The 26,918-nt window shown below is 51.1% G+C and overlaps 2 protein-coding genes across 2 annotated transcripts; one reads left to right on the top strand and one right to left on the bottom strand.

Moving 5' to 3' along the window:
• Positions 1 to 4,432: 4,432 nt before the first annotated feature.
• DNAJB11 (DnaJ heat shock protein family (Hsp40) member B11) lies at positions 4,433 to 16,096 on the bottom strand. Its single transcript, XM_053986555.1, has 10 exons — positions 15,950 to 16,096; positions 15,453 to 15,609; positions 12,538 to 12,635; positions 11,486 to 11,618; positions 10,437 to 10,579; positions 9,773 to 9,855; positions 9,207 to 9,264; positions 8,600 to 8,711; positions 7,931 to 8,090; positions 4,433 to 4,810 (listed from the first exon to the last, which is right to left on the bottom strand). Exons 1-10 carry the CDS (start codon positions 16,015 to 16,017, stop codon positions 4,746 to 4,748), a joined length of 1,077 nt encoding a protein of 358 aa, XP_053842530.1. The 5' UTR covers positions 16,018 to 16,096; the 3' UTR covers positions 4,433 to 4,745.
• Positions 16,097 to 16,415: 319 nt separating this feature from the next.
• Positions 16,416 to 25,520, top strand: TBCCD1 (TBCC domain containing 1). Its single transcript, XM_053986549.1, has 7 exons — positions 16,416 to 16,742; positions 16,844 to 16,993; positions 18,230 to 18,596; positions 19,860 to 20,046; positions 20,684 to 21,181; positions 24,297 to 24,472; positions 25,015 to 25,520. The coding sequence occupies exons 1-6, from the start codon at positions 16,416 to 16,418 to the stop codon at positions 24,424 to 24,426; spliced, it is 1,659 nt and encodes a 552-aa protein (XP_053842524.1). The 3' UTR covers positions 24,427 to 24,472; positions 25,015 to 25,520.
• The last annotated feature ends 1,398 nt before the right edge of the window (positions 25,521 to 26,918 follow it).

Here is a 26,918-nt window from a genome sequence, read left to right as displayed (position 1 = left end):
GTAGCCCCAAAATTTCTCTTCCTCTCCCCAAACATCACAATATGTTGCCCCAACATTTCTCTTCCTCACCCCAAAACCCTCAAGTGCCTCATGGTGGGGCCACTGAGGCCTGGCTGGGTGTGGCAGCCAGGGACAGTAGCCCAGCTGCCTCAGAACTGGGAGCTGGGCTCCTGTTCCACCACCACTCCAACACAGCTTCCTGGCAGCTGGCAGCCACATGCATGGCTCATCCTTTCCCAAATTTGGTTGCTCTTCCGTCCCGATCACAGCTTGGGACAGGCGCCAGTGCGTATTCCATCAGCGAGGGGTGGTTTTAATTTTCTCCTTGGAGGACTTTTGGGTGAATGAACCCGCACAGAAGCGTCTGGCAGCTTTAAGCAGCTCCCAGAGTGACCCATCCCTGTTATCCGTGGGGATTGCCGGGCAAGGCTTTGTTTTCCACGCATGGTTTCCATCACTCTGCTCCGGTGCCACTGGCCTGGATAAGGGCTCAGATAAGATGCCCAAGCCTTGATTCTTGTTCCAGTGAGGCAATGCCCATGTGCCAGGAACCAGCTCTTTCCTTCACTCCATCCCATGGGGAACTTGGATGGGATGGGTAGGTCAGCCCGTTTCCTTTTGGACATCAGCTCCCTCTGCAAGGCTGGGATCTCCATCCGTGTCCTTTGGGAGCTGCTGTGCCTCAGGATAAAGGGCTGGAGGGCTCCAGGAGCTGCCCAAAACCAGTGATGGGCTCTGGTGCCTGCTGGGGTGGGAGAGGGAAAAAAAGTGGGGCTGATGGGATCCATCTGGAAGGCAGTGGGAATATCTCTGTAAACACCTCTTACGCACTCGGAGCCTGCACTGGTGTCATTGTGGCTTTTCAGGACTAAACAAACCCCATCCTTCCAAATTCTCAGAAATCACAGTGTCACAGCCACAGATGTTTTAATTCCTGACTTTGGGACACCCTTGTGAACCCCAGGGGCTGCACTGGGGGCGAGGGGATCTGCTTCCTAGCAGCCTCCTGCTCCCACACGGAAACGAGCAGCTCCCTGGAAAAGTGCCTCAGCACCGGGAAGGGCCGTGCTGGCCACTCCCTCCTCGCAGGGCAGGGCGATCGGTGCCCAGCGCTGCCCTCTTCCCTTCCCGTTCACCTCCCAGATCAGCCGGAGGAAACGGGAGGAGAGAGCTGGCTGCTGGCCAGGAGCAGGAATACGAGGCAGGCGGGATGAAGGCAGCGGGTACCACCCATCCCACACCTCTGCCCTGCCCCACAGGGCTGCCCCTCTCCCTGGGGACCTCTCCGGAGCAAGCCAGGCTGCTCCACCAGCTCCTGCAATGCAGGCGAGCAGGGATGGGGACCCCTGGCTGGGAATTACAGTCAGGATTCCAGCGAAAAATCATTGCTTCACCTTCCCTTCCCAGCTGGAGGTTCCCACTCCAAACCGAGCGGACTTGTCCTGGCACCAGTCCCTTCTCCCTTCTTCCTCCACTGCCCAGCCCTGGAGCAGAAAGGTTCAGACAGAAATAAAGGATAAAGACATGATAAAACAATATTTTTCTTTGGAAAAACCCAAACTTGCTTGCACTGCACCTTCAGAGATGTTTCCCTGGAAAAATGGCTATTTGGGAACACTTTCACCCACTACCCAGAGTTGGAAGCAGCCTTCGGTGTGACTGAAGCCATTGGGAGCAAAGCCCTCCTCCCAAGACCCCCACACTAAGGGCTGAAACTCCTTGGAGCAGCCCCAAACCTTCACCATCCAGTCTGGGATGGGGAATGTGGCTCTAGGTGCAGCCAGCCCAGGCTGTGGAGGGACAGAAGACACTGACAAGGCTGCAGGGCATGATGGATCTGAGCCCTGTATTCCCTCCCATCATCAACCTGCTATGGAATCCTCATCCCATCTGCTCCTTCCCTTCCCCTGGGATGGGAGGGATCCAGCCAAAGGGTGGGAACACAGCTGATGGAGGTGATGACATCTAAAAGCCAGCCTGTGGTGAGGCCCTGAAAGAACACACACAGCCCCTGGAGGTGCTGAAAACCATTCCCTGCAGGAATAAACCAGGACCCCGTTTCAGCCAGGCTTTCCTGAAGCAGCATGGACTTCTGGGAGTGCATTCCAAGGACAAATGTTTTCCTAGAAGAATTGAACAACATGCCTTCATCTGAACCCTCACAATCCTCACCATTCCAAGGATTTAGGTTAAAGAGGCCCAGGAAATTTGCGTTTATTTCTTCCAGTTTGGGAATGGTGTTGCTTAGAAAGGACTGGAAATTCAAGCTGTGCATTACAGAATTCCCAGCCTGGAGGTTCACTCAGGATCCTTGTTTGGTGCCAGACCAAGATGTCAACACCTAAACCTCGTGGGAAGCATTTCTATGGATAAAGGAGTCCATGTGTGCCATGACTCGCTCCCAACAGCTCCATGTCACAGGAGAAGGGGACAGAGAATGCCATGGATGCCCAGCACCCTCTGCACCCCAGTCCTTGGAGGACAAATATTCCATGATCCTAAAACAAGCACACTGTGAGTGGGCCAGAACCAAAACCACTGGGAACGTTTGAGCAAGCACTGCTGTTGCTGCTGGGCAAAAGCAGGGAAGCCCTGGAAGCTTTGTCTGGAGGTGGGAAAGGCGTTGGAAGCCGGCTCCGAACACACTCCACAGCAGGGGGGAAAGGGTGGAAGGAAGCCGGGGTTTTTGGTTGGAATTTGGGGCTTTTTTCCTGTCTTTCTCCCTGCTGGTGTGCAAGCCAGGGCTCTGCAGCCATTGTGTTCTCCAAAGAGTCTGGTCCCACAATGCAATAAAAACAAGCCACAGGAAGGAAAGGAATTAGCAGGGAAAGGAAAAACAGCAGTGGGAACAAGGACTCAGGCCCAAAATAAACCCGTTGGCTGCTGCTGGGGGTGCAGGTAGGAGAGGTTACACCTTCCCCTGGGGGAGAAATTGGAGCTTAGGGGTGAAATCCTGGCTTTTTGGATTTATTGCTACAGGTGAGCGGGGTTGCAAGGAGCTGGAAAAACAGGAAACGGCCCCATGCACAGGGATATGGGAAGGAATTTCTTCGAAATCTGAGGTTTCCTAGAAACTTGAGCTAAGGGGGAGCAGAGGCAGCACCTGGAAAAGACTGGGCATCATGGGCAGAGGAAGCAGCCTCAGCTGGTGTTACCACTTTATCCTTATGGATTCTGAGGAGAAGCAGGAGTCTGGCATTGCGGGTTTGTCTCAGTTGCTCCCCAAGCCCCTGCTGTGCTCTGCCAAGGCAAACGTACTCAGGATCCAACAGGAAATCTTCCCGGGGCTGCTGCTTCCCCTGCGTCACTCCCACTGGAGCTGCAGGGGTGGGTGGGACTTGCTGGACCAAGGGCAGCATGGACACAGGGGCTGTGCCCACCTTGAGCTGCTTCCTGCTCCCAAGGAGGGAAAACAGGGAATAAACTGAAAACAAAACCACCTTGAGGCTGCGTCTGCTGCTCCCCCCAGCAAACACTTCCCTGTAGGCAAATGGGAGCCCATCCACTTCCCAAATAGGAAATGGGGTAGGGAGAAGCTGGAAGGATCCCACACTACAGCCCCCAAGATCCCTGAAGGAAGTGGGAGGCGCGTGGAGCCACGTGGCGTTGGGCTCTTCTCCCAGGGAACAAGTGACAGGACAAGAGGAAACAGCCTCAAGTTGTGTCAGGGGAGGTTTAGGTTGGATATGACAGAAAATTCCTTCCCTAAAAGGGCTGTCCAGCCCTGGCATAGCTGCCCGGGGCAGTGGTGGAGTCCTCATCCCTGGAGGGGTTTAACAGATGTGTGGATGTGGCACTCGGGGACATGGGGCAGTGGTGGCCTCGGCAGTGCTGGGGGAACCTCAGAGGGGTTTTCCAGCCTTACTGATTCCATGATTTCTGTTGCTGCCTGGCACAGGGAAGTCCAGGTCTGTCCCAGAAACACATCACCAGGGAAGTTTTGCCATTCCAACTTCAACAAACACTTTATTCCCATCAGCCTCACCCGTCCTCACGGAGGACAGAGCGCAGGAGGGGAGGGAGCTTTTCCAGACTGCTTCCATGTGGGGGCAATGAGGGACAACCAAGGCCATGTGGAGCTATTCCCAAATTCCACCATGACCAAGGAGTCTTTGCTAAGCTGGTGCAACTTCAAATTTCAAACCCAGCGTTGACTTTTGGGACTTGGTTGTTAGGAGAGGCCACAGAGGCCTTGAGAGAGACTTTTCCCAACCAATTGTGGGGCCTAACACAGCCCAGTCCACTTCCAACAGCACCAGTATTCCTGCCCCAAAACTAGACTCCGAACCAATACCACACTCTGGACTCAGAGGGGAAGGGGAGGAAGGGCTGGGATTAAAAATATCACCCCAAAACAACAGAATTTGGAAGAAATTTACACGAAGGACGTAAAAAGCAGGATAAGCTATGAAAATATGTTGAGATGGCCAAGAAAAGTCACATCAAAATATATTTAAAAACCAGAAATTCCAATCTGTGTGGAATTTAAAACTCCTTTCCCCACCTATGTTTTCCCGCTCAAGGAATCTCTGTTGTTCCAGGACGTGGAACATGATAGGCAGCACCAGTTATGTCCTGAAAAAGTACTTCCCCAACCTCTGAGCACTTCCATAATTTACAAACCAAAGATGAGCTAAACCTCAACCATTGCCCCCCTCCCTCTTCCCCCTTCTACAGTGGGCAGGAGAAAAGACTGCAAACAAATCTGACTTTGCATTTCCAGGGAAGTCCAATTTTTCCACACATCAATATCCCTGCAATCCGTTGTAGACCTTCTGCACTGATCCTTGCTTCAACAGCTGCTTGAGACCTGCAAGGGAAGGGAGAGTGTCACATGCAGAGCACAGCAAAGATGTCAGGATGGCTTTTCCAGCGCTTCTTCCCCATCCCTGAAATCCTGCACACTAAACATTCCAAGGAACTGGCAGTTCAAGGATCTGTATCAATTTCTTACCAAACAGGCTAAAAGAGTGAGTCAGCCCTTAAATCCACAACAGCTCATCTCCTGGGGTCGGCACAGCACGACAGGGAAGGGCTGGCAGGTCTCCACTGCTGCTTCAAGGGCAAGCCCACACGGAGCAGAGGAAGCACAGTGGCAAGGGTGGATGTGTTACTGTTTTTCCAGAGATTAGAGAGGGAGTCCCCATCTGATTAACTCAGCCTGGTCACTCACTGCCCTGGAGCCCCTCAGGACACAGCTCAGAGCAATCTCAAAAACCACTGAGCCCAAAATAGAGGGACACTCCCAACACTGTGGGTGACCTTCAAATAACTAAAAGGAGGCCATTGAGGGCTGGAGCGTGTCCAGGGCAGGGAATGGAGCTGGGGAAGAGGCTGGAGCACCAGGAGAGGCTGAGGGAGCTGGGAAAGGGGCTCAGCCCGGAGAAAAGGAGGCTCAGGCAGGACCTTCTGGCTCTGCACAACCCCCTGAGAGGAGGAGGCAGCCAGGTAGGGGTCAGACTCTGCTCAGGGGAACAAGGGACAGGATAAGAGGAAATGGCCTCAAGTTGCTCCAGGGGAGGTTTAGATTGGCTATCAGTAATGAAACCAACCAATCTACTTGTACAGAAGAAAATTCCAACCTTTCAGGCATGCAAATCCTTCAGGAAATCCTGCTGAAAAACAGGTTGTCTCCCTGCAACCCTTGTCCTGCTTGTCTATCCTTAAACCTTTTTGGCTACACATTCTACTGTTTTTGAAAACCAGTGATGGGATGCATAAGGGTCACAGTTAGCTGTGTTAAAATACTGGAAAACTGTCCTGGAAGTAGCAACTGGAAGCAGGATGTCTCTCTGCCAGGCATATTCCTTGGCTGATGGCCAGAGATTCCTGAACTTTTTTCAGGAACACTAGGACAAAGTGAACCCCTCTCCAGGAGCTGCTTATTATTAGGAACAGGTCATTCTCCAAGGCAAATTCACTTCCTCTCCTGCATCCAGAGGAGCCTCCAAGTCACTTTCCAGCTGGTGGGTGAGAGGATGTGGCTCCTGGATGTCTGGTTCTTAGAAAGGAAGGCTGTAGCTGGAGAAAGGTGTGCTCCAGGAAAAAATGTGGATTAGCACCATCCCACACCTCATTTCCCAGCAGCTCCCACACCTCTGGCTGGTCTGAAGAACACCCTCAGGAGTGCACAGGATATTTCAACATGTACCCGAGGTTTAATCAGGAATTCCAACCAGGAATCCTAACAATTGGTGCTAGTGCACTTCAGGCACTTTTTACTGGAGCATGAAGTAAATTTTTCCTTTGAAATGTTGCTAATACCAACAAGAAGTGACAGGTTACAGCACAGAGGGAGAGGAAGCTCTGATCAACAGTGATCAAGTCCCACTGCAGGAAAGAAGGGATATTTTTTCTGTGACTCCAAAGCTGGGGGTGGTGCTCATGGAGACAGAGTATCTTCTGACAGCCCCAGGAGCTGGATATGTGGTCAGGAGATAAGAAATGAAATACTGCCAACAATAAGGAAAAAAAGGGATGTTTTGAATTCTGAAGCCTACAGTTTTCCATTGACTGTGTACACTGAACTGCTGCCACACACAGTGATAGACCTATTCCCTCATAAAACTCCTGATATCATGGATGTTTGGAGATACCCAGCACACAGAAAGGCATCTGACTGCCTACCCAGTCACCTTCCCCTGGGAAATGTGGAATTGCTTTAGGAGGGAGAGAAACACCCAAAACCCTGTGCCTGAACACACCCATGCCAGTGCCATCATCCCTCTGCTCCCGGATATCCGTAGAGGTGTGCGAGCAATTCTGTCAAAAACATGGAGCCTTCTGTCACTGCTCCTTGCCCAGTGTCCTCTAAACTGCCAAGAGCAACAGCTGGAATAACCTCACATCCGTTTCAGAGCTGCTGTTGCCTGATGAAGCTTCTGGAAAGGGCAGCAGAGCCTGGACTGAGACTCCACAGTGACGAGGCCATTGTGCCCTGCACAACGTTCTTGAACAAGAGGAAAAGCACAGGGATACAACCACGAAGCAGGATCACTCTAAGCCCAGCCCAGAGGTACAGACTTCCCAGCCCAAACAGCTGCAGGAAGAGCCTTGGCACATCTGGAGCTGCAGCCACCAACTGGACTTCACAGGGCAGCTGGCACAGTGTGGCCAAGGCAGTGGAATAAAACCCACCCAGCGCTTGGCTTCCCACTACAAACTTGAGAAGTCCAGGAAATCCACTAAAAGAAGTGAATCCACTTCAAAAGAAGCCCTGGAAGAAGTTCTGGGGATGGGGATTTCCTGAAGAGCTGTACTAGTACATGCCAGGAATATCTTTGTCCTGTGGCAGAGGATGAGGCCCTTGATTCTTACTCTGATGTGGAGCAGCAGAACCACAGAGGCTGCTGGAGCAAAGAATTCCCTGCTAGGAGTATAGGATTTAAGGATTCACCCTCCTGGCAATTTTAGGTTTCCTACATGGTTCCTCAGGTTTCCATTTGAACACTGAAGATGAGCAGCAGATCTGTCCTAGAGGGAGTAAGCTGGAAGGAGCTGTGGGAAGTAACAACCCTTCTCCTGATGCATTGCAATATTCCTTACCCTCAGCAGCAGAGGGATTTCCACAAGTATTCCCTCCAAGAAAGTAGCAGCAGGGGCTGGAAAACCCTTTGTGATCCCATTCCAGCCGAGGCAAAGCAGACAGAGGCTGAGCCCAGCAAGGCTGTGGGGTCAGACAGATGGGCAGCACCAAACAAAGCACCTGCAAACTTGCCAAGAGCTGCATTCCAGCAGCAGCACATCCCAACCTCGGCCACAACCGCAGCAGCCAAGCTTCCTCGCTTCCAAGGGAAGTGGGAGCTCATCACAGGCCATCAGCCAACTGTGTTATGTTGGACAAGGGCACAGGGGCAGGACAGCCCCTCCTGACCGCTCCAGCCCCTGGCTGAGCTGTGCCAGGCTCAGGCTGAGGGCTCTGGACACGCACCTTCCCGCTGCTCCGGCGTCAGCTGCTCCCTGGGGAACTCCACGTCGAAGGTGATTATTAGGGAGCCTTTGATGTTGTTGTTATCAAAGTTTGGAAGACCTTCTCCCTTCTTCCACAGCTTGGCGCCGGGTTTTGTGGTTTTATCCCGCACAATGTGAACCTGGCGAGGAAAGGAATTTTAGAACATTATTAGTGTTACAGGATCACTGAGGTTGGGAAAGACTTCCAAGATCATTGAGTCCAAGCTATGACTGATTCTGACCTTGTCAACCAGAACAGAGCACTGAGGGCCACATCCAGATGTTCTCTGGACACCTCCAGGGACAGGGAGTCCATCACCTCCCTGGGCAGCCCATGTTCTGTGTGTCCACCCCAATACTCCAACACCCTTTCCAACCCACTGGAAAGCTCCAACTGGCATTGACTCCTTGCCAAAACCAGTGATATCCCATGGGTCCAGGATGTTTTACTGGACACATGCCAGAACTAACACCACCCTCTGCTGGGACAGCCTGGAAGTGAGGCACACACTGTGCACCCCTCACAGAGTCCATTGGCCTGGAATGCTCCAACAGAGGGAATACTGTAGATAAGCAGACCCTGAGCAAGCCAACCCTCAGCATAGAGCTGCAGGTGAATTTGGGATGAGCACAACACCCTGGACCTCACCTTGTGCCCATCCAAATGGGCAATATCCATCTCAAAGCCTGTCAGTGCCTCGACCAGCGAGATTGTCACGTTTGTGTACAAGTCATCTCCCCTCCTTTCAAACACTGGGTGCCTGTGGAAATAAGAGCCATTGAACTTCACTCCTTCCCCAGAGGGGAAGCAGGTCCTTGAGCTTCTTTCCTTCAGTTTGGGAGGCTGGTGAAATCATAAATAAGAGGGGAAGTGAGGAATTAATCAAATTTAGCTTCATTTTCCTGTGTAAGATATGCACTGATAAGTGTCTTTTCTATTTCTAGGGCACTGAGTGGTGAGGTGTGGCAAGAAGTCCTGACTCACACAGCAATTTTCTTAGTAGTGCATTTCCTTACAATAGCAAGATTGTGTGCTAGAAAAAAGGAGATATTTATTCTGAATCACACATGGTGAATTCAAGCCAAAAAAATTAAGACACTTTGATAATTCCACTTTTAACAGCATCAAGTCCAGCCCCTCCAGCACCACGAGGGCTGAGCATCCTGCACAGCCCTGAGTGCCAGGCCTGCACCTGCCCTGATGAAGGGCAAGCTCCATCTGGCCAAGCAAGAGCCTAACTAGGCCAGAGACTTACTTAAGAACTTTTATTCGGAAGCGCAAATCTCCTGGCTCCCCATCCACGTGGGGCTCACCTGTGGGGGAGAAAGAAAAGTTTTGTTTAAAGGAAATAGTTAGAATGAGTGGAGAGACAAGCAGGATATTACAGACTTGCAGCTCACAAGTCAAAGGCAAAAAAAAGCAACTCATTGATCCTTAGATGACCAAAATTCTGCTTAAATGTATCCTAAAGAGCTTAGGGCTTTATGGGTGTTGACTCAGCAAGGTCACACCTCTGCTTTTCTGGAAGACCTGTCTGCATGTTAATGATGTCCTTTAGTACTGAAGGGCATAGGGGATCCCTTCACAGGCTCAAGCCTGGAACAGATGCTCCTGCTCAGGTGTTATGGGAAACGCCAGACTTAGAGCTGGTTTTGTGCATGACCCCACTCCCAGCTAAGGGAGTTATCTGGACTTAGCAACATGCTCCTGGATTTCAGCACGTGCAGAGAACACAGCACTTCCAGCCACACGGGGGGCTTGGGCACTGCCAGTGCCAGAGAACCAAGGAGAGGAGCAGCTCAGAGCTGAGCACACACTCACCTTCCCCAATGAAGGGATACTCCATGCCATCCCTCACCCCCGGCTCTATCTCCACTTCCAGCGTCCGCTCCTCATTCACCAGCCTGAAAACGGGAAGAGCAACCCAGAACTCAGTTTTCAACTTTATTTATTTCTTTCAACTTCATCTCAACTTTTAATTTGTGTCCCTGGGGTAAGGAGAACACCCCCACAAGCTCACACATTGTCTCCTTGCTCACATCTAATCCTGGAGAGTCAGAGCTGCCTTTCTGTTGAGCTGAGACTCAGAGAGTAGAGAGGTGAAGTTGAAAGCTCCCAAATACACAGTCAGCATCAGGGTGTGTGACTACAGCATGGCATTCCACATCCAGTTGTTCCCAGCTGTGTGCTTCCCGTTCAGATTTAGCTGTGGAACTTCCACTGCAGTGTGACTGTGCAAGGAATAAAAGGCTGGAAGAGGAAATTGGGGAGCTCTACATCCAACAGCTGTAAGAATCAAGAGTGGCTCCCGGGAAATGAGGACCCGGTGTCAAAAGCCTTCCCAAAGTCCCCAGTTCTTCCTGGGAACACAGGCGCGTTCCCCCACCTAGCGGTGGGGTTTGGAATAAACATCCCCAGACTGATGTCACTACATAAAATCACGGAATTTCTGATTCTGTGGAGCAGGAACGAGCACCAAACTCACTTGACGTTGGGACATTCATCACAAACAACTTCCTGAGTCATCTGGAAGCGCCCAGGCCCCAGCTGGGTGGTTCTCATCTCCTGCCTGCAGTTGCATTTCCGTTTGCCAGGTGCCTGTCTTGCCACTGGCTTGTTCCTGACAACCTGCAGGGAAGAGGGAGAGGTTGATGTCAGCATTCCTGGGTCTCCACAAGGGTCTGGATTTCTCTGAAGAGAGAATGGTTTGGGTTGGAAGGGACCTTAAAGATCACCTAATTCCAGCCCCATGCCATGGGCAGGGACATGTTGTGTGGTGCTGCCACAATAGCTCCAAATGTGGCCTTGGCAAAACAATGACAAGTTTTCACCTTGTGATCACAGGTTAAACACCAAAAAAGCTCTCTCTCACATCACTATTGCCATTCTCTTTCCACACAGGAAAGGTAACACCAGCATGGAACACCCCACACTTTGGTTATGGCACTTCCTTGTCCCATACAATGGGGGAATTATCTGGAGTTCCCCCAGAAGCCACAACACAAAATCAACCAATGGAAAGCAAACATGCAGACAGGAGGGATTGTCAGCACCAGAGATGGAGCTTGCATAAAAGAAGATAATAATTTTCTACACACTCTTCTCAGTTATATAATCTGGAAACTTGCAGTGACACGTTTGACCTTAGAAGGAGACTGAAAAATCCTCAATGTGGTTTTACAAAAATTGCAAAGTGAATTTGAAGCTTATCAACAGCCCCTCAAATATTCCTAAATTCTACAGAGGGACAATTTACACCTCTTCCAAATGGGCTGCTGCACTAATCAAGCTGGTGACTGACAGCCAACAAATCAGTATTATCACACTTTATGGAGACACTGCCAGATGCAAAAGGTGAGTAAATGTGTGGTTTCCTCAGTAAACTACAGGAAATAGCACCACAACATCCTCCACTGCCAGATGCAGGAAAGGAGCATCTATTTCAGCTCTAATTTTTGGGATAAGATATTCTGAGCACCAGTCAGGCACCTCAAACCTGGGAACACCTGGAAACACTGAGACAAGTAAACTTACTTCTACGAAGTTTCCTGAATACACCTCCTCCAGTGTGACCTCCAGGTCCACGATGATGTCACTTCCTCGGGGAATATTCCTGTCCTGCTGGCGAGGGTTTCCTCCAAACATGAATCCAAAGTCCCCAAAGAAACTGGAGTTAAGCACACTGGTTAGGTCAGGAAGGAATTCTGGGCAAATGCTTCCACTCCACTAAAAAGCAGCCTCCTCACAGTCCTAAAGCTCCAGAGTAAACCCAGGAACCTCTTCTTGCTCCTGCAGAACACAACTAAAGTCTTCAAACACAGCAGCCACTTTGGAAGAGTTTTCTGCACTAAAGATAACGAAATCTGGAGCAGAACACTCAAAATCTGACCTCTCCACACTGCACTGCTGCTCAGCTGCCACCACCAAAAGGTGTAAACTCCGAGCAGCACTGCAAGGCGCTGCTAGGAGGTTGGTTTCAGGAGTTTGTGGACAAGAGGGATGAGGAAAACCCCCTAGGAATCCTGCATTTTGTCCCTCAGAACAGAGCAGAGCAGCAGTGCAAGTCCTCACCCAGGATTACAGGAGCTGAGCAACTTCTGGAATTAATATAGGAAATCTATCCGAAGGGGCAGAAAATTAGGTTCTGTCCAAGCAATGTGCAAGTGCCTTTGGTTTTTAATGCTCCAAATTCTATAGGTGCTGTGCAAGTAACCACAGCATTGCTTTGCAGAAGGGAAAAGGGTCCCCAAAGTGATGTGTGACAACAGGTTCAAGCCCAATCACACACAGATAACCTGAGAAAGTTTCCACATGTTTGAAGCAGGTGCTGCACCTGAAAAACCACCCACAGTGCCCAGAGGTGCCCACGTGGGAAGTCTCTACTGGTTCCTGCTTGCAGCAGGGAGTGGGGCACACCAAAAGTGGAAAGTGCATGTGGGATACCCACTGTAAATGTCTTTCTTCATATTCTCAACTTGTACATCAGCGACCCTGGGCCAGGTAAAAACCCGATCAAAAGGGTGCTTGAGCATGACAGAATCAGAGCAGCAGCTGCAGGACAGCCCAAAGGGGTTAAAGCTCCTTACTGGGAGAAGATGTCTCCGTGGGAGCTCTGGTGCCCATCCTTCAGGCCCTCCTCTCCATAGGCATCGTACTGCTTCCTCTTCTCCTCATCTGACAGCACCTGGAAAAGGCAGGGATGGAGGAGAGGCTCATCTGGAGCTGAGGGGAGGTGTTGGACAAGGCTCTTCTCACTGGGAACTCTACAGGAGCCCTGCTTGCTGTGCTGTCTGGAAAAGTTAAGCCCATAACAAGCACATTTTGTTCATAAAAAAAGCAGGAGTAGCCTGGAAAATGTAAACATTGAGTTTATCTTAAATATTAAAAAAGAATCACAAGGAATAACTCAAATCCTACAAAGCAGGACATGCTGAGACAAATAATCACACATCACCATCTCTGTGTCTCAGCCATGACTTGTAAGACTTTTAAGCATCAGTTTTATTTCCTAAGTTTTGATCTTTGCTCTTTCCTGCCTCAGAGATCCAGAAGTCTCTGGTCACATTTAGTCTTCCTTGCCCTTCCTCTCCCATTGATCATATTTGGAAAAGCCAGAGTCGGCAGGTTGGCTTTCAGAAGGCTGTACAGGAGTGGGAACAGATGGAGAAGCAACTCAGCAGGTGGAGAAGCAGCTAAAAGATGAAAACCAGCTGAATTTGGAGAAGCTGTGGCTGCCCCATCCCTGGCAGTGTCCAGGGTCAGGTTGGACAGGTCTTGGAGTACCCTGGGAGAGTGGGAGATGGCCCTGCCCATGGGATGGGCTTTAAGGTCCCTCCCAACTCAAACCATCCTGAGATTCTGTGGAATTATAACCACTGATAAATGGTGTCCTAGGGTGGCTGTATGATGCCTTTCCCCAGACTTCCCTTAACCAGGACAAATAGGAACACAGAGAAAAAATCAGCAGTGACTTCACTACTTTCACCTAGCAGCTAAGGGTTCAGCTCTCCCTTTGCCACTTGAGATTCCCATGGAAACTCCTCCCAAATCCATCCTGAGACTCATGACTCTTTGTAGAAGATCTCAGCTCCCTCTCCTGGGATCAGTCTCCTTCCTAGTTGAAACAGCTGAATTCAGACCACACAGCTCCGGGCTGGAATCACGGAGCCTGTGAAAATGGAGACACTGAGCAGGTTCATTAACCTACTTTCCCCTCAGTTTTTTGGGAAAGCTTTGCCATCATCAGCTACCCAGACCCTGAGCAGCAGTGCTGTCAGAAGAGGAAAATTTTGCTTTATAAGAGTCCCCCAATTCTGGTTCCATTTTGCCCAAACCAACCAAATCAACTCAATGTACCCCACAGCTAACTCAGCAGAAGGATTTCCAAGCTGTCCTGGCCAAACACAGATCAAGACCTTGCAGGGAGGGCATCAAAAGCTTCCTCCAAACCTCACACACATGAATACTGGATTTCTGATTTGATTTTACAAACATTTTTTCACTCAGCTTTTAAATAGAAAGAGTAATCTCAGCTGCTGGCAAACACTTAAACCAACTGGAACTCGAGGAAGAGGCAGAGAAATCCTTTGGCAGCAGAAAGTGACAACAAGATCCCAGCTCACAGAAGCAGCACAAAGCTCACAGCTTCATGTGCATCAATCCTGAGGTGCTGCAAATGATTGGGGAATACTTTTTTCCACAAAAAAATGTCTTTATATTCATTTTCCCTGTGATAATAAAGCCAGTTAATTTAAGTCTGAACTAAAAAATGGGTCCCAGAAAATGCTAAAGCAAACAGTTTTCTTTCTCACACAGAGAAATAAATGCCAGCTGCTTCCCTCACTTCCTCATTTGAAGAATATTTGCATCTCTGAGGAGCACCAGGGATGGAAGCAGGAGCCAGGCTACAAACCCCTTTCCCTGCAGCTGGATTTTTTCCCAAAGGACCCCAAGCTCCCACCCAAAGAGCAAGTCACTGCCAGGAATTTTTGCTAATGGAATTTTTCAGCACCATCTTCCTCTGGGTCTCTGTGCTGCACAGGAGGGAACAGGAGCAGATGGAGTCCAACAGTGACAGAAGGAGGACAAAAAGGACAGAAAACATGGAGGAAACAGCCTGCATTCCATCACTGTTTATGAGAGCCAAGGAAAGCAGGCTTTGGCTTCACACCTTTGGGCAATACCATAATCTATGTTTGATTTATTTAATGCACCGTGCTATTAGTGTGGAGGATCATCTGCATGCCACAACACCATCATGGAATAACAGGAATCCTGCTGTGAGCCACAATTACTTTTCTCACTTAACATCCTCTAAACCCAAGGCCAGCACCTTTCACTTCCCATCAGCTCAGATTAAGCCCAGCCAGGCCCTACACACACTTGGAGCTGCTGTACCTCCACTCCTCCCTTGAGGAACTGGGAATAAATTCCAAAGAACTTTAAGCTGGTGCCTTGGCTTCCTCCTGGCTGAGAGAGCTGAGGTGTTGGATTGTCCTCTGGCAGGAGCAGCTCTCCCAACAACCTGATATGCTCTGGATCTTTTTTTTTTCATTTGGGAGACTATCTGGAATTGGATGTATTAACAGGGGCAGGATGGATTTTGGTGTAGTAATATGGGGAGTATGGAAAGTGATGAGAATGAAGGAAGGCAATTTGATGTGGAAGGTGTCCCTGCCCACAGCAAAGGGATGGAATGAGATCATCTTTAAGTCCCTTCCAACCTAAACCATCCTGGGATTCTGTGATCATAAAAGATGTAGGATGGAATTCCATATATCAACAGGGGGAAGATGGAATTTCACACAGTAACCGGGGAAGGACGGATTCCAGCTGCACCTTAGGGAAGAGCCTTTAATTCCCTACAAACCTCCTCTCCCCTCCCCTGAATGCTCTCGGGTGAATCCTCACGAGTCTCAATGGCCAGGCTCCAGCCTGTTTTACCACCAGCTCCATCCACCCTTCCCAGCCCGGCGAGGACATTCCCGGCTCCCGGCCTCACCTCGTAGGCAGCGCCCAGGTCCTGGAACTTCTCCTGCGCCCGGGGGTCGTCGGGGTTCCTGTCGGGATGGAGCTGCAGCGCCAGTTTGCGATAGGCCTTCTTGATGTCCTTGATGGAGGCGCCGCGGGACACCCCCAGGATCTTGTAGAAGTCTCTCCTGCCGTGGGGGGAGAGACAAAGTGAGGGAAGGGGAACGGGGAGAGTGGAGAACGGGGACGGGAGAGAGGGGGAGGGAGAGAGAGGGGATGGGAGGGAGACGGGGGGAAAGAGCTGAGGGGAAACAGGAGAGAGGAGAGCGATGAGGGGAAACAGGAGAGAGGAGAGCGATGAGGGGAAACAGGAGAGAGGAGAGCGATGAGGGGAAACAGGAGAGAGGAGAGCGATGAGGGGAAGGGAGCACGGTCCCGTCAGCGCCGCGGCCGCCGACGCTGGGTAGGGGGAAGGCCCGGTGCTGAGGCGGAACCCCCAGGCCCGCGGGCGCGGCCCGGCGCACTCACCCCGCGGCGGCCTCCCCGCAGAGGCAGAGCAGCAGGAGGCAGAGGCGGCCGATCCAGGCGGGGGCCATGGCGGGCCCGGCCCTGCCGGCTTAGGGGGAGCGGCGGCAGCGGCGCGTCCGGGCGGCTCCGCAGCGCCACGGCCCCGGCGGCCACCGCCGGCCAATGGGAGCGCGGGGTGTTCCACGCTAGCCAATCCGAGCGCGCCGCCGCGCGCCGCCAGCCAATGGGCTGCTCACACTTCACCGCCGCCGGCCAATCGCCTGCCGGAGCGTCGCCGCCGAGAGCGCCCGCCACGCCCCGCCGCCCCTCCAGGGGGGGACTTCCTTCCGAGCAGCCAATCAGCGAGCGCACTGCTTTTTCCCGCCCCCGCGCTGGCAGTCTCAGCCAATGGGAAGCGGCTCCGGGCAGGCGGGAAGGGCCGTCTCTATGGTGCCCGCGGCGGAACCCGGAAGTGGCGGCGGCGGCGATGGCGGTGCGGCTGTGGGTGCGCACGGAGCCGTTCCTGGTGGGAGCGCTCCCGGCCCCGCCGCCCGCCCGCCTCACCCCGCACTACCTGCGCAAGGCGGCCGCCTACGCCCGCGCGCGGGCGGACCAGGGCTGCTTCCCGCGGCTGCGCTGGCCCTGCTGGCGGCACATCGCCTGCGGGAAGCTGCAGCTGAGCCGCGACATCGCCTGGCTCTACTTCGAGCTCTTCCGCGGCCTCCTCGGGCCCGCCCCGCCGCTCCGCCTGCGCTGGGCCGAGGCTGAGGCGGCCTGCGCCAGCGCCGAGGAGCTGGAGCGGGAGCGGAGCAAGGCAAGAGCCCGGGCCCGGCCTAAGGCAGGGGGAGCCCCGACCCCGCCTAAAGGGGAGCCCGGCCCAGCCTGACTCTTCTCTGTCTCTCCCGTGCTCTCCAGCTCTCCGTGGACACGCTGCAGTTCCTGCTCTTCCTCTACGTGCAGCAGCTCCACAAGGTTTCCCTGCGGCGCTCTCTGCTCGGGGACGAGTGGCCCAGCCCCAGGACCAAGTCTCCCAGCCTGACAGGGAAATCGGCCGGCGGGAATAAGGTACTCGTGCCTCTGGGATTCTCCGTGTGCAGGAGCCTCTTCGCTCTGGGGAGCTGCCCTGAGGGGGGTTGGAAAGGGGCTGCTTTGTTCCTGGGAGGGTTTCACCTGTGAGCAAAGGTCCAGCTGCACAACTCCTGCTCCATAGTAAACGAAGGGAAGTTGTGATCTCTGCATTTTATAGAACGATTCTTTAAAGTTTTCCATGAGACTTTCCTGGAGTCCAAAGCTGACTAAATATTCCCGGAGAGTCTTGGCAAGTCTCCTTTTGAGAAGCAACAGCTTTTTGCTGTGTTAGTCAAGCAGGAAGCTCTCCTCATGCTCATAGTGCCTTTCCCATGATCCAGATGGGAGTTTTGGATCCCAGGAGGTTCCCTGGCGTCACATTCTGTTTCTGAGAGGGGAGTTGGTTGTTCAGCTGTAGATGAACCAGTGGAAACGTTGTTCCCTTTGAAAATAGTGCCAGGTATTGAGGAAGGAGTGAGCTGGATGTGTCCCATGGGCAGCTCTGTGTGGGAGAATGGATTACAATTTGCAGCCCTATGTAAGGCCATGCCAGCCTCTGGAATTCTGGCACAGATGTGCTGCTGTGAGCAGGATGAGCTGGTGAAATGTAGCTTAGGGCAAGCTGGAGTGATTAAAAATTGGAGCTGGATAACTTTATCCTGAAACGTTGAACAAAATGGTGAGAACAAGGTGTAATCACAGCTGTGTGTTCCTTCAGCAAAACTCAGCTTTAGCTCTGCCAGAATTGCAGTCTCCTGCTTTTTTTGGGCTGGAGCCCTTTAGAATTTGAAATAAGGATTCTTTCAGAGGGTTGGATTTATTGGAGAAATGACCTTCTGCTTTTTATCCTGGCACTGAATCCTGGCCACAGGTCTGGCCTGGCTGCAGGGATTTTCCAGTGGAGCAGCTCCAGGACCTTGAGTGTCAGTTATTGATTTGTGTCCTCCCTTTGAATGCCAGCAGCAGCTGCCTGGATTTGTGTAGGACTGTAGAAGAGCCTGGTGCTGCTGTCTAGAAGGAAATACTTGGTACTGGAGTTGGAGTGAAATGCTTTGAGTTTTTGGGGGGAGTGTCTTTCCAGCTTTGGGAGAGCAGAGCAGCAGGAATGAGCACTGTGTCTGACTGGCTTTCCTTCTTCTAGAAGGATTCTAGGCAAGGATTTCTATATATGATGTCCATGGAGCTTCTCAGCTTGGAGAACTGACCCCCTCGTTTGTTTTCCTGCCCCTCCAGAACTGGAACGACCAGGAGCACCTTGCCTTTGTGCAGAGCCACCTCTTGGATATCTTGGAGCTGCTGCTGGAGCCAGAGCAGCTCTCAGCCTCTTCCCATTCCAGCTGCAGCAGCCTGGTGTCCTTTGAAGCCGTGTGTGCCCTCAGCTTCCTGCTCGAGGGCACGGTCAGCAATTCGGGCACCGTCCGGCCCCTGCACGAGCTGGCCCTCAGGCAGCCCTGCCACGGCCACAATGGCTACTCCAAGGGCTCCAGAGCCTTCTCCCTGCCCCAGCTGGAGAGCTGGCTGCGCTCCTCCCTCACTGCCAATCCTTTGGGAATGACTGTCTGCCTCAAGGCTGGCAGGAAGCTCGCGTGGGCACAGCAAGGTGGGCAAAACTGCTGGCAGCTCGTTCTTAGAAAGACAGAAATATATGGGTGTTGTTATTGGACACGAAATGAGTACACAGAAGCTTAGGAGGTTCAAAAGAGAAGAGACCTAGTTTTAGTCAAACATTTGGTATGTATAGAATTCCAAAGGTGACCGTGGATTGGAGGATGGAATTACCACCTCTCCAACCACACTGGTCCAAAAATCAATCAGTCATTTCTCTCTGCTTACAGAGAAATATGTAAACTATTCTATTTGTACATGAAATTGTGTGGGAACTCTGACTCTCAAATATGTAAACATTATCAGAAGGTTAAAGAAGTTTTATGAGAACTTTAAAACTTTCAAAAGAACTATAAAAGAAAACACTTTTAAAAATCAAAACAACGTATGGGATATGGGGAGATATTGGGATGTGGGGGGAAATGGGGATATGTGAGCAAAATAGAAATATATAAAAATATACAGAAATGTGGCAAGTAGGAGTATGGAAAAGTAGAAGAAGCAGAAGTATTCAGAAATGTAGAAATGTATAGAAATACAAAAGCATAGAGAAATCAAAAATTAGAAATAAAGTAAATAAGAATTACAGAAATAAATTTAGAAATACAGAAAAATAAATCTAAATAAACAGTATGAATAAAATTTTAAGAAAAAAAAAAACAACCCAGAAATGGGAACTCAGCTCTTGTTGCTGACTGGGGATCTGGCAGTGGGGTGGGGTCTGGTCTAGGTTTCTTTGTCTCCAATCCAGCCTGTCTCCTTCAGGGATGTGGCAGAGGACCCAAGACACTTTCCCCCTTAGGATAAGGAATTTAACTCAGTGTTTTGTTTCCGTGACTGCAGGATCCCAGGAAGGGCAGTGGGTTAGGGAGGATGGGGTAGGGCTTAAGGAATGTGTCCTAGAGGGAGCATTTCCCTTTTTAAAACACACAATTCCTGCTTAAAACTCACCCTCAGGATCTTCCTGCTAAGCTGAGTCTTGTGTTCAGCAATAGCCTTGTGGAACTGGAGATTCTTTGCTTGGGTTGGCTGGAGCTTGTGGGAGGCTTTGACTGCTCTTAAGTAATCTTGAAGTGGTTTTAATCCTTCAGTGTCTCTCAGTTTCTGAAATTTCTGATGCCTCGTGCTGCTGACCTGCCCAGGAGGCATCAGGGATGGTGTGACCGGTGTGGGAAGTACCATCCTTGAACTTTGAGGCTCATTATTTTCCTGAGGGATTGCTGGACCCAGAACTTTTTTTTTGGGCTTTGTTTTGCAGTGGAAGGAACAACCAGGAGAGCCAAGATTGCCTGCAGTGCCCGGGTGGTGCCAGAGGTGTCCCCCATGGTGATCATGAGCCAGGTGTACAGGCAGACCCTGGCCAAGAGCTCGGACACTCTGGTGGGGGCTCACGTCAGAATCCATCGCTGCAACGAGTCCTTCATTTACCTCCTGTCCCCTCTGCGGTGAGTTTGGGTTCTCCTGGGACACAGCTGGACTCCTGGCTGACCATGAGTGTGTCCTGGGGACCAGGAGGCCAATGGGATCCTGGGGGGGCACTAGGAGGAGCTTTGCCAGCAGGTGAGGGAGTGACCCTGCCCCTCTGCTCAGCCCTGTGAGGTACAGCTGGGGTGCTGTGTTCAGGTCTGGGTTCCTCAGGAGGGGCAAGGAACTCCTGAGAGGGTCCAGTGGATGGCACAGAGATGATGAAGGGACTGGAGCATCTCCCTGACAAGGAAAGGCTGAGGGAGCTGGGCCTGGTTAGTCTGGAGAAGACCAGACTGAGAGGGGATCCCATCAGTCCATACAGAGATCTCCAGGGGGTGCCAGAGTGTGGTGCCAGGCTTTGCTCAGAGGTGCCAGTGACAGGATAAGGAGCAGTGGCCATAAACTAAAGCACGGCAAGTTTCACCTCAACATGAGGAAGAACTTCCTTCCACTGAGGGTGGCAGAGCAGCTGCCCAGGGAGGATGTGGAGTCTCCCTCTCTGGAGACATTCCAAACACTCCTGGATGTGTTCCTGTGTCACCTGCTGCAGGTGAGCCTGCCTTGGACTGGATGGAGGTTCCTTCCAGCCCTAATGGTCCTGTATTTGCTTGGCAGATCCGTGACCATCGAGAAGTGCCGGAATAGCACCTTTGTCCTGGGCCCCGTGGGGACATCAGTCCACGTCCAGAGCTGTGACAACGTCAAGGTCATCGTGGTTTGCCATCGCTTGTCCCTTTCCTCCACCACGGGCTGTACTTTCCACACTCTCACACCCACACAGCCCCTCATCCTCTCGGGGAACCAGGCAGTCAGCTTTGCCCCTTTCCACACCCATTATCCCATGCTGGAAGACCACATGGCTCAGGTGGGCTTGGCCACTCTGCCAAACTACTGGGACAGCCCCATGCTGGTGTGCAGGGACAGCGGTGACACGAGCGTCTTCCGGCTCCTGCCCCCCTCAGACTTCTACACCTTTGTGATTCCCTTTGAGATGGAAGGAGACACCACAGAGACCCCAGGGGGGCTTCCCCAGGAGTACCAGGAGGTGCTGAGGCAGCGGGAGCAGAAGGTCCAGGTGTGGCAGCGCATGGTGAAGGAGGCAGGGCTGACCAGGTGAGTGCCCCCCAGGAAGGGCAGAGCTCGGGCCCATGGACAGGGGGTTGTTTGTTGGGGTTCCACAGAAATCCTCGAAGGATGGCTTGGGTTGTGTGAGCCATGTCTTGCAGGCCAGTTCTAGAGCATTAGTAATTAGCAGGGGATTCTGCTTGGTAAGGTGGGAAGACTGATACTCACAGGCATAGCTCAGAGTTGTAGAATCCCAAAATGCTTTGGGTTGGAAGGGACCTTAAAGCTCATCCTGTTCCACCCCCTGCTGTGGAACACCTTCCACTATCCCAGGTTGCTCCTAAGCCCTGTCCAACCTGGCCTTGGACAGTTCAGGGATGGGGCAGTCACAGCTTCTCTGGGCAACCTGTGCCAGGGCCTCACCTCCCTCACAGGGAAGAATTTCTTCCCAATATCTGATCTAAGTCTGCCCTCTGACAGGGGCAGCCATTCCCTGTGTCCTGTCCCTCCATCCATTATCCAAAGTCCCTCTCCAGCTCTCCTGGAGCCCCTTTAGGCACTGGAAGGGGCTCTGAGGTCTCCCTGGAGCCTTCTCTTCTCCATGTGAACACCCCCAGCTCTCCCAGCCTGGCTCCAGAACAAAGGTGCTCCAGCCCCTGGAACACCTCCGTGGCCTCCTCTGGATTCCAGCAGTGGCACATCCTTGTTGTGCTGGGTATCCCAGAGCTGAAGACAGCTCTGCAGGTGGGGCCTCACCAAGTGGAGTGAAGGGGGACAGTCCCCTCCCTTGCCCATGCTGCTCTTAAGGAGGTGCTTTCTCATGGCTGCATTTTCCCAGCTTGTGAGACTCCAGGAAAAGCACTCCCAGGTGCTGCTGAGGTGAGGGATCCACCCTGGCAGTGGATTGGGCCAGGGCTGGGTGTGCACCCTGAGCTGCCTGGGGTCCCTCTTAGCCCAGCCTTCACCTTGGGATTGAAGCTGTAAATGGCTGTCCCAGCCCTTGTTGAGGTGAGCTGGGAATGTGCATGTGGATCATTGCAGCAGATCACCTTTGGGCAGTAACTTTTAAATTCCTCAGGAGCAGATCACATGGAATCCTCTGCCCAGCTTCCTTGGCAAGCACAGAATGGGGATTAAACCCCATTTCAAGCATCTGTTGTTCTCCCCTGGATGCTGCTTCCCTCCAGAGTTTTGGGAAGGAGATTGGCCTGTCAGAACCTTCCTGTGAAAGAAATGTGAGGAAATAAGGATGATGTGCTTAGATTCACAGGAGGCAAAAGCTCGCTGCTTATTCCATAAAAAGGGGGAAACTCTGGCAAGTTTAGAAGCTTGTTGAAAAGAAACTGGGCAGCTGACAGTGGAAAATGTCTGTTGTCTCCTGCAGGCAGGGAAACAAGAAGGGAGACAAGTAGGAAGCTTAGAGCAAACAGGATATCAGGCTTGTAGAAAGAAAAAAGCTGCTGTGCTCAAGCGGGGAGGTGAAAGAGAGTGTTAGAAATAAGAAGACATCTTTCAAGAAGTTGAAGTTGTCTGATTGAGGAAAGTGGGGCAAAAAAAGAATGTAAATCCTGCCAGGCTGAAAGTAAAACCCCCGTAAGACAGGACCAAGAAGACAGCTTGAGGAACAACTTGCAAAAGCATAAAATCCTGTTTATTCATTTTTCTGAGCGTATCAGACAGAAAGTCTTTCAGGGTCAGTAGCAGATCAAGGTAGAGGAAAAGCTCTTGGAGAAGATAAATCCACAAGGGAAGAAAGAAGTGGCTGCCTCTGTGTTCACTGGGGAGGAATTTGGGTTAGTTTGTGTTCCAAACCCCTGCTTTTTGGGGAATGGCTCAAATGGAAGAGAACATACAGACAGCAGCCTTGAAAAAAGGGTGAGGATACCTGGAGCCTGTCTGAGGGTGAGTGGGACAAAACTGAATAGAATGGCCTGAATTGGAAGAGACCTTAAAAACCCAACCAGATTCCACCCCCTACCATGGGCAGAGACACCTTCCACTGTCCCAGGTTACTCCAAGCCGTGTCCAACCCAGCCTTGGACACTTGCAGGGATCCAGGGGCAGCCACAGCTGCTCTGGGCAACCTGTGCCAGGGTCTCAGCACCCTCACAGGGAGGAATTTCCTTCCCAATATCCCATCTAACCCTGCCCTCTGGCAGTGGGAAGCCATTCCCCCTTATGCTGTCACTTCAGGCTCTTGCAGAGAGTCTCTCTCCATGTTTCTTGTAGCTCCTTCAGGCACTGGAAGGCCACAGTGATTTCACCCTGAAGTTTCTCTTCTCCAGGCTGAACAATTCCAAATTTCCCAGCCTTTCCTTAAAGGAGGGGTGTTCTATCCCTCTGATCACCTTTGTGGTCTTCTCTGGAGCTGGTTTCCTGCTTTTCCCAGTACAGAATGGGGTCAGCACATCAAATTAGGAATGGGTTCAAAGCAAATCCACATAAAATCTCCAGAATATTGAAAAATGTTCCTGTTTCATTGGTGTTCAGAAATGAATTGTGTAAACTCCTTGAAAAAGTCCATCAGGAGCTACTCAACATCTGAGCCACCTTTGGCTTAAGAAGTTCCAGATGTGAGCTGATCCCAGAGGGCTGGGATGCTGTTCTGGAGATGCTTTTGAGCAGTGGAGATGCATGACTAGTGCCAGTTAGCCTGAGCTGAGTGGCCCACCCTCTTAGGCTTGCCAAAACACCCTCAAGAGTTCATAATGAGCAACAGGAATGAAGTGAGGTGTGTTTATAGGTGCATTTTTTTCCTTGATCTCCATCCTCTCTGGTGCTTTCAGAACAGAATTTCGTGTCCTTAGTGCTTAAGCACTGGTTGCTAATCTTAGTCTTCTCCCTTTTCAGACAGTTTTTCAGCTGTGCCGTGAGGGGAAGGTGGAGGCAGCCCTGGAGCAGGGTGGTTGTGGTGGTGGGATGGGGAATTTTGTATGACTTCTCCAACTCCACCAGGTTCTGCCTTTGGGGAACCTGGTCATTACCATCACATTGACTTGGTAAAAACCTTTTCTGGTTGTCTCTGCAAGCTTCAGGAACCAAGCCTGGCTCTTCCTGATACATCTGGAGGCTTGTTTGGATTGTGAAGACATGGTAGAAGTATAATACTGTGAATAAATGTGATTTTTTTTTCCATATTTCCCTGCTGCTGTGTCTGTTTCAGGGATCAGAGGAAACAGTTCCAGGCTGTGGTAGAAAACAAATTCTATGAGTGGCTGGTTCAGACGGGGAATCGGCAGCAGCTGGACAGCCTGGTCCCTCCTGCCCTGGGCTCCAAGCAGGCAGCAGGATAACATTCCTGGGCAGGACAACATTCCTGGGCAGCAGAAGGAAAGGCAGGTGAGTAAAAGGCCTCCTTCTCTTGCTTCTTCTCTTCCCCCAAGAATTGTCCCATGTTTGTGTGCACAGCCAAGGCAGAGGTAGGAGGAGCAGGAGTCTGAGTGAATGTTCTCACAAGAGCCTGGCATTTGGGCTTAGTTCTTACTTTCCTGTCAGAACCCATTCTCAGCTGAAATCTGTGTCCTTAGCATGGCCTTGGTGCCAAGTTTGATTTGTTGGAGGCATCAGATGGGCATACTGCACATAATGTGATACAAAACTGATTGGAATAGCTGCTCTTTCAAAGAAACTCTGTGCATTGATGTCTGCCCACCTCACTTTTTGCTAAAGAGAGTTGAGTGAGACTTTGGGTCGTTCTTTCAATGAGACTTTGGATAATTCTCAGTCTTCCCAAGCAGAAGTGGTTTAGGAGCTGCCCTTATTGTGCTCTTCTGCCATGGCATGTTTCAAACCATTAGAAAATTGTTTTATTTTTGATTTAGCCTCTGAATTTTTTTTTAATGGGGTTAGAAGTAAAATTGTCTCCTTTTATTTTGTTCCAGAGCTCTGGGAACAGCCACTGATCCACTCAGCCCAGTTCTCATGAAGACTTCGTACCATTCCACCTGCACCCACTGGATCTGACACCCATGCCTGGTGTGGATGGGACTGCCTGGCTGCTGTAGGATTCCTGGGCATTGCTGCTTTCCCAGGAATGTGCTGTAGCCATCCTGCTGGTGACTGAGAGGTGCCTGGCACTGGGGGAAGATGAAGTGTGCCTTGTTGCAGAGCTGTCACAGCAGTTAGTGTCCATGGTGAGCAGATGTCCAGCACACCAGGTTTCCTGGGATAAAGCTGGATGCAGGCCCTGGGCATCACCTGCATCCTCATGGTACAAACCAGCAGTGCTGTTTTTATAAATGTGAAAAAGAAATGTTTAAATTTTTTATTAATGAAGTCAAACAGTTGTTTTTTTTTTTAATACGAAGATAGCACTTTTTGAAGATCAATTTTTGTATATGGTTGCATTGTTTTGACAAATGTCAATAAACCAGATTTATTGGATTAACCTGGCACATGTCCTGGGGAAGGGGTTTTACCTGCACAGTTGGTCTTAGGGGGACACAGCATCTTTTATCTTAATGAAATGTGAACCTGTCAGAGAGAGAAACTGCTAATTTATGGGGAAAGTGGGGCAAAAAATTAATGTAAGTCCCGCCAGGCTGAAAGTAAAACTCCTGTAAACCTCAGACATGCAGCTGACAGTTTTGAAGGCTGCCCTGGCACAAGGTTTTGATACAAGCCCAATTCCTATCCCTCATAATTTTCATAAAGATTATCAGCTTGAATAAGCACCATTCTCATGTGCTGGTGGGATGTGTTTTGGGGAGATGTGCTCATAGCTGAGCACTTAAATAAGCTTGGAAAATAGGCAAAGGCATTGCATGGATGAGTGGAGGCAGCAGCTGGTGGTGCCTTGGGAAGAGCTATCCAAGCTGAGAGTGAGGGGAAGGCACAGTGCTCTCGACTACACAGCCTCAGAATTCCTCTGAAGGTCTCCCTTGGCTCCTGGGCAGGCAGGTTAGGTGAGTTTATTATATTTATTCTATTTATGTAAGATGAGTTTACTGTAGTTAACCAACTTCTAAAGGAGGGGATGTGTGAAGTGACCACAGCTTTAAGCTGTGAACCTGCTGACAGAACCCAGCTTGTGCTTGAACTGTGATCTTCAGGAGTTAAAACCTAAATCAATCCAAGTGGCCTCAGTGAGAGCAACAGCTCTGGGTGATTCAAGGCTCCTAAAATGGCAAAAGGAGCAGCTGCTGATTGTGTGTGCCCCAGGCTCTCCCATCTGCCTGCATTTACAGAGCTGCTGTTGCAAGAGTGCTTGTCCTGACAGATTTGAAAGAGGGGCTGCGTGTTTCGTGCGCTGCTGTGCCAAATTCGTGTCCCTTTGTCTCACTAAGCCTTTGGGCTGGGGCACTGAATAGCTGCAGAGGTGGTTTTTCATAATGCACTGGCGGGGGGGTGGCTGTGGAAGCCAGTGATCCTCGGCCTCCCCGCTCCGAGGGCCGGAGTGTGGCCGAAGGGAAAACTCCACTCCAACCTCAGGTGCTGGGCTGAGAGTTGGGGTTGGATTTGTGACACTTGCAGAGACAACCAGAAATCTGGGCATAGTTTGATATGTGAAATCACTCACTTTGTGGGGAGTGGGGAGGTGGCCGCACATCCTTCTTTCCCTCTATGTCAGGAGGTGTTTGGAGCAGTGTGGCTCCAGCTGAGGGTGTCCCAGGAAAATCTGCAGCCTCTTTGCTGCACAGATGTCTCCATTGAGAGCTTTCAATGCAGAGCTGGTCTTTGCAATCCTCTGATGTCTGCTTTGAGCACTTGTTTATTGTTCCTTAACTACATCCTTCACTGCACCAGAACATTCCCTGATGAATACCATGTGCTCTTCTTACAAATG

This window comes from Vidua macroura, chromosome 10 (assembly GCF_024509145.1).
Source record: "Vidua macroura isolate BioBank_ID:100142 chromosome 10, ASM2450914v1, whole genome shotgun sequence".
In the NCBI taxonomy this organism is placed as follows: domain Eukaryota; kingdom Metazoa; phylum Chordata; class Aves; order Passeriformes; family Viduidae; genus Vidua; species Vidua macroura.
Note: the sequence above shows the minus strand (reverse complement) of the source record. Positions and strands in the feature narration are given on the sequence as shown.

Excerpts from the sequence above, each read along its gene's own strand:
- DNAJB11 (XM_053986555.1), bottom strand. The coding sequence starts at position 16,017 with ATGGCCCCCGCCTGGATCGGCCGCCTCTGCCTCCTGCTGCTCTGCCTC. Across the intron at positions 11,619-12,537 it reads CACGGAGACATCTTCTCCCA|TTTCTTTGGGGACTTTGGAT; the intron begins GTAAGGAGCTTT and ends GCTTAACTCCAG. Across the intron at positions 4,811-7,930 it reads GACGCCGGAGCAGCGGGAAG|GTCTCAAGCAGCTGTTGAAG; the intron begins GTGCGTGTCCAG and ends CTTCCCTTGCAG.
- TBCCD1 (XM_053986549.1), top strand. The coding sequence starts at position 16,416 with ATGGCGGTGCGGCTGTGGGTGCGCACGGAGCCGTTCCTGGTGGGAGCG. Across the intron at positions 16,743-16,843 it reads TGGAGCGGGAGCGGAGCAAG|CTCTCCGTGGACACGCTGCA; the intron begins GCAAGAGCCCGG and ends CGTGCTCTCCAG. Across the intron at positions 16,994-18,229 it reads AATCGGCCGGCGGGAATAAG|AACTGGAACGACCAGGAGCA; the intron begins GTACTCGTGCCT and ends CTGCCCCTCCAG.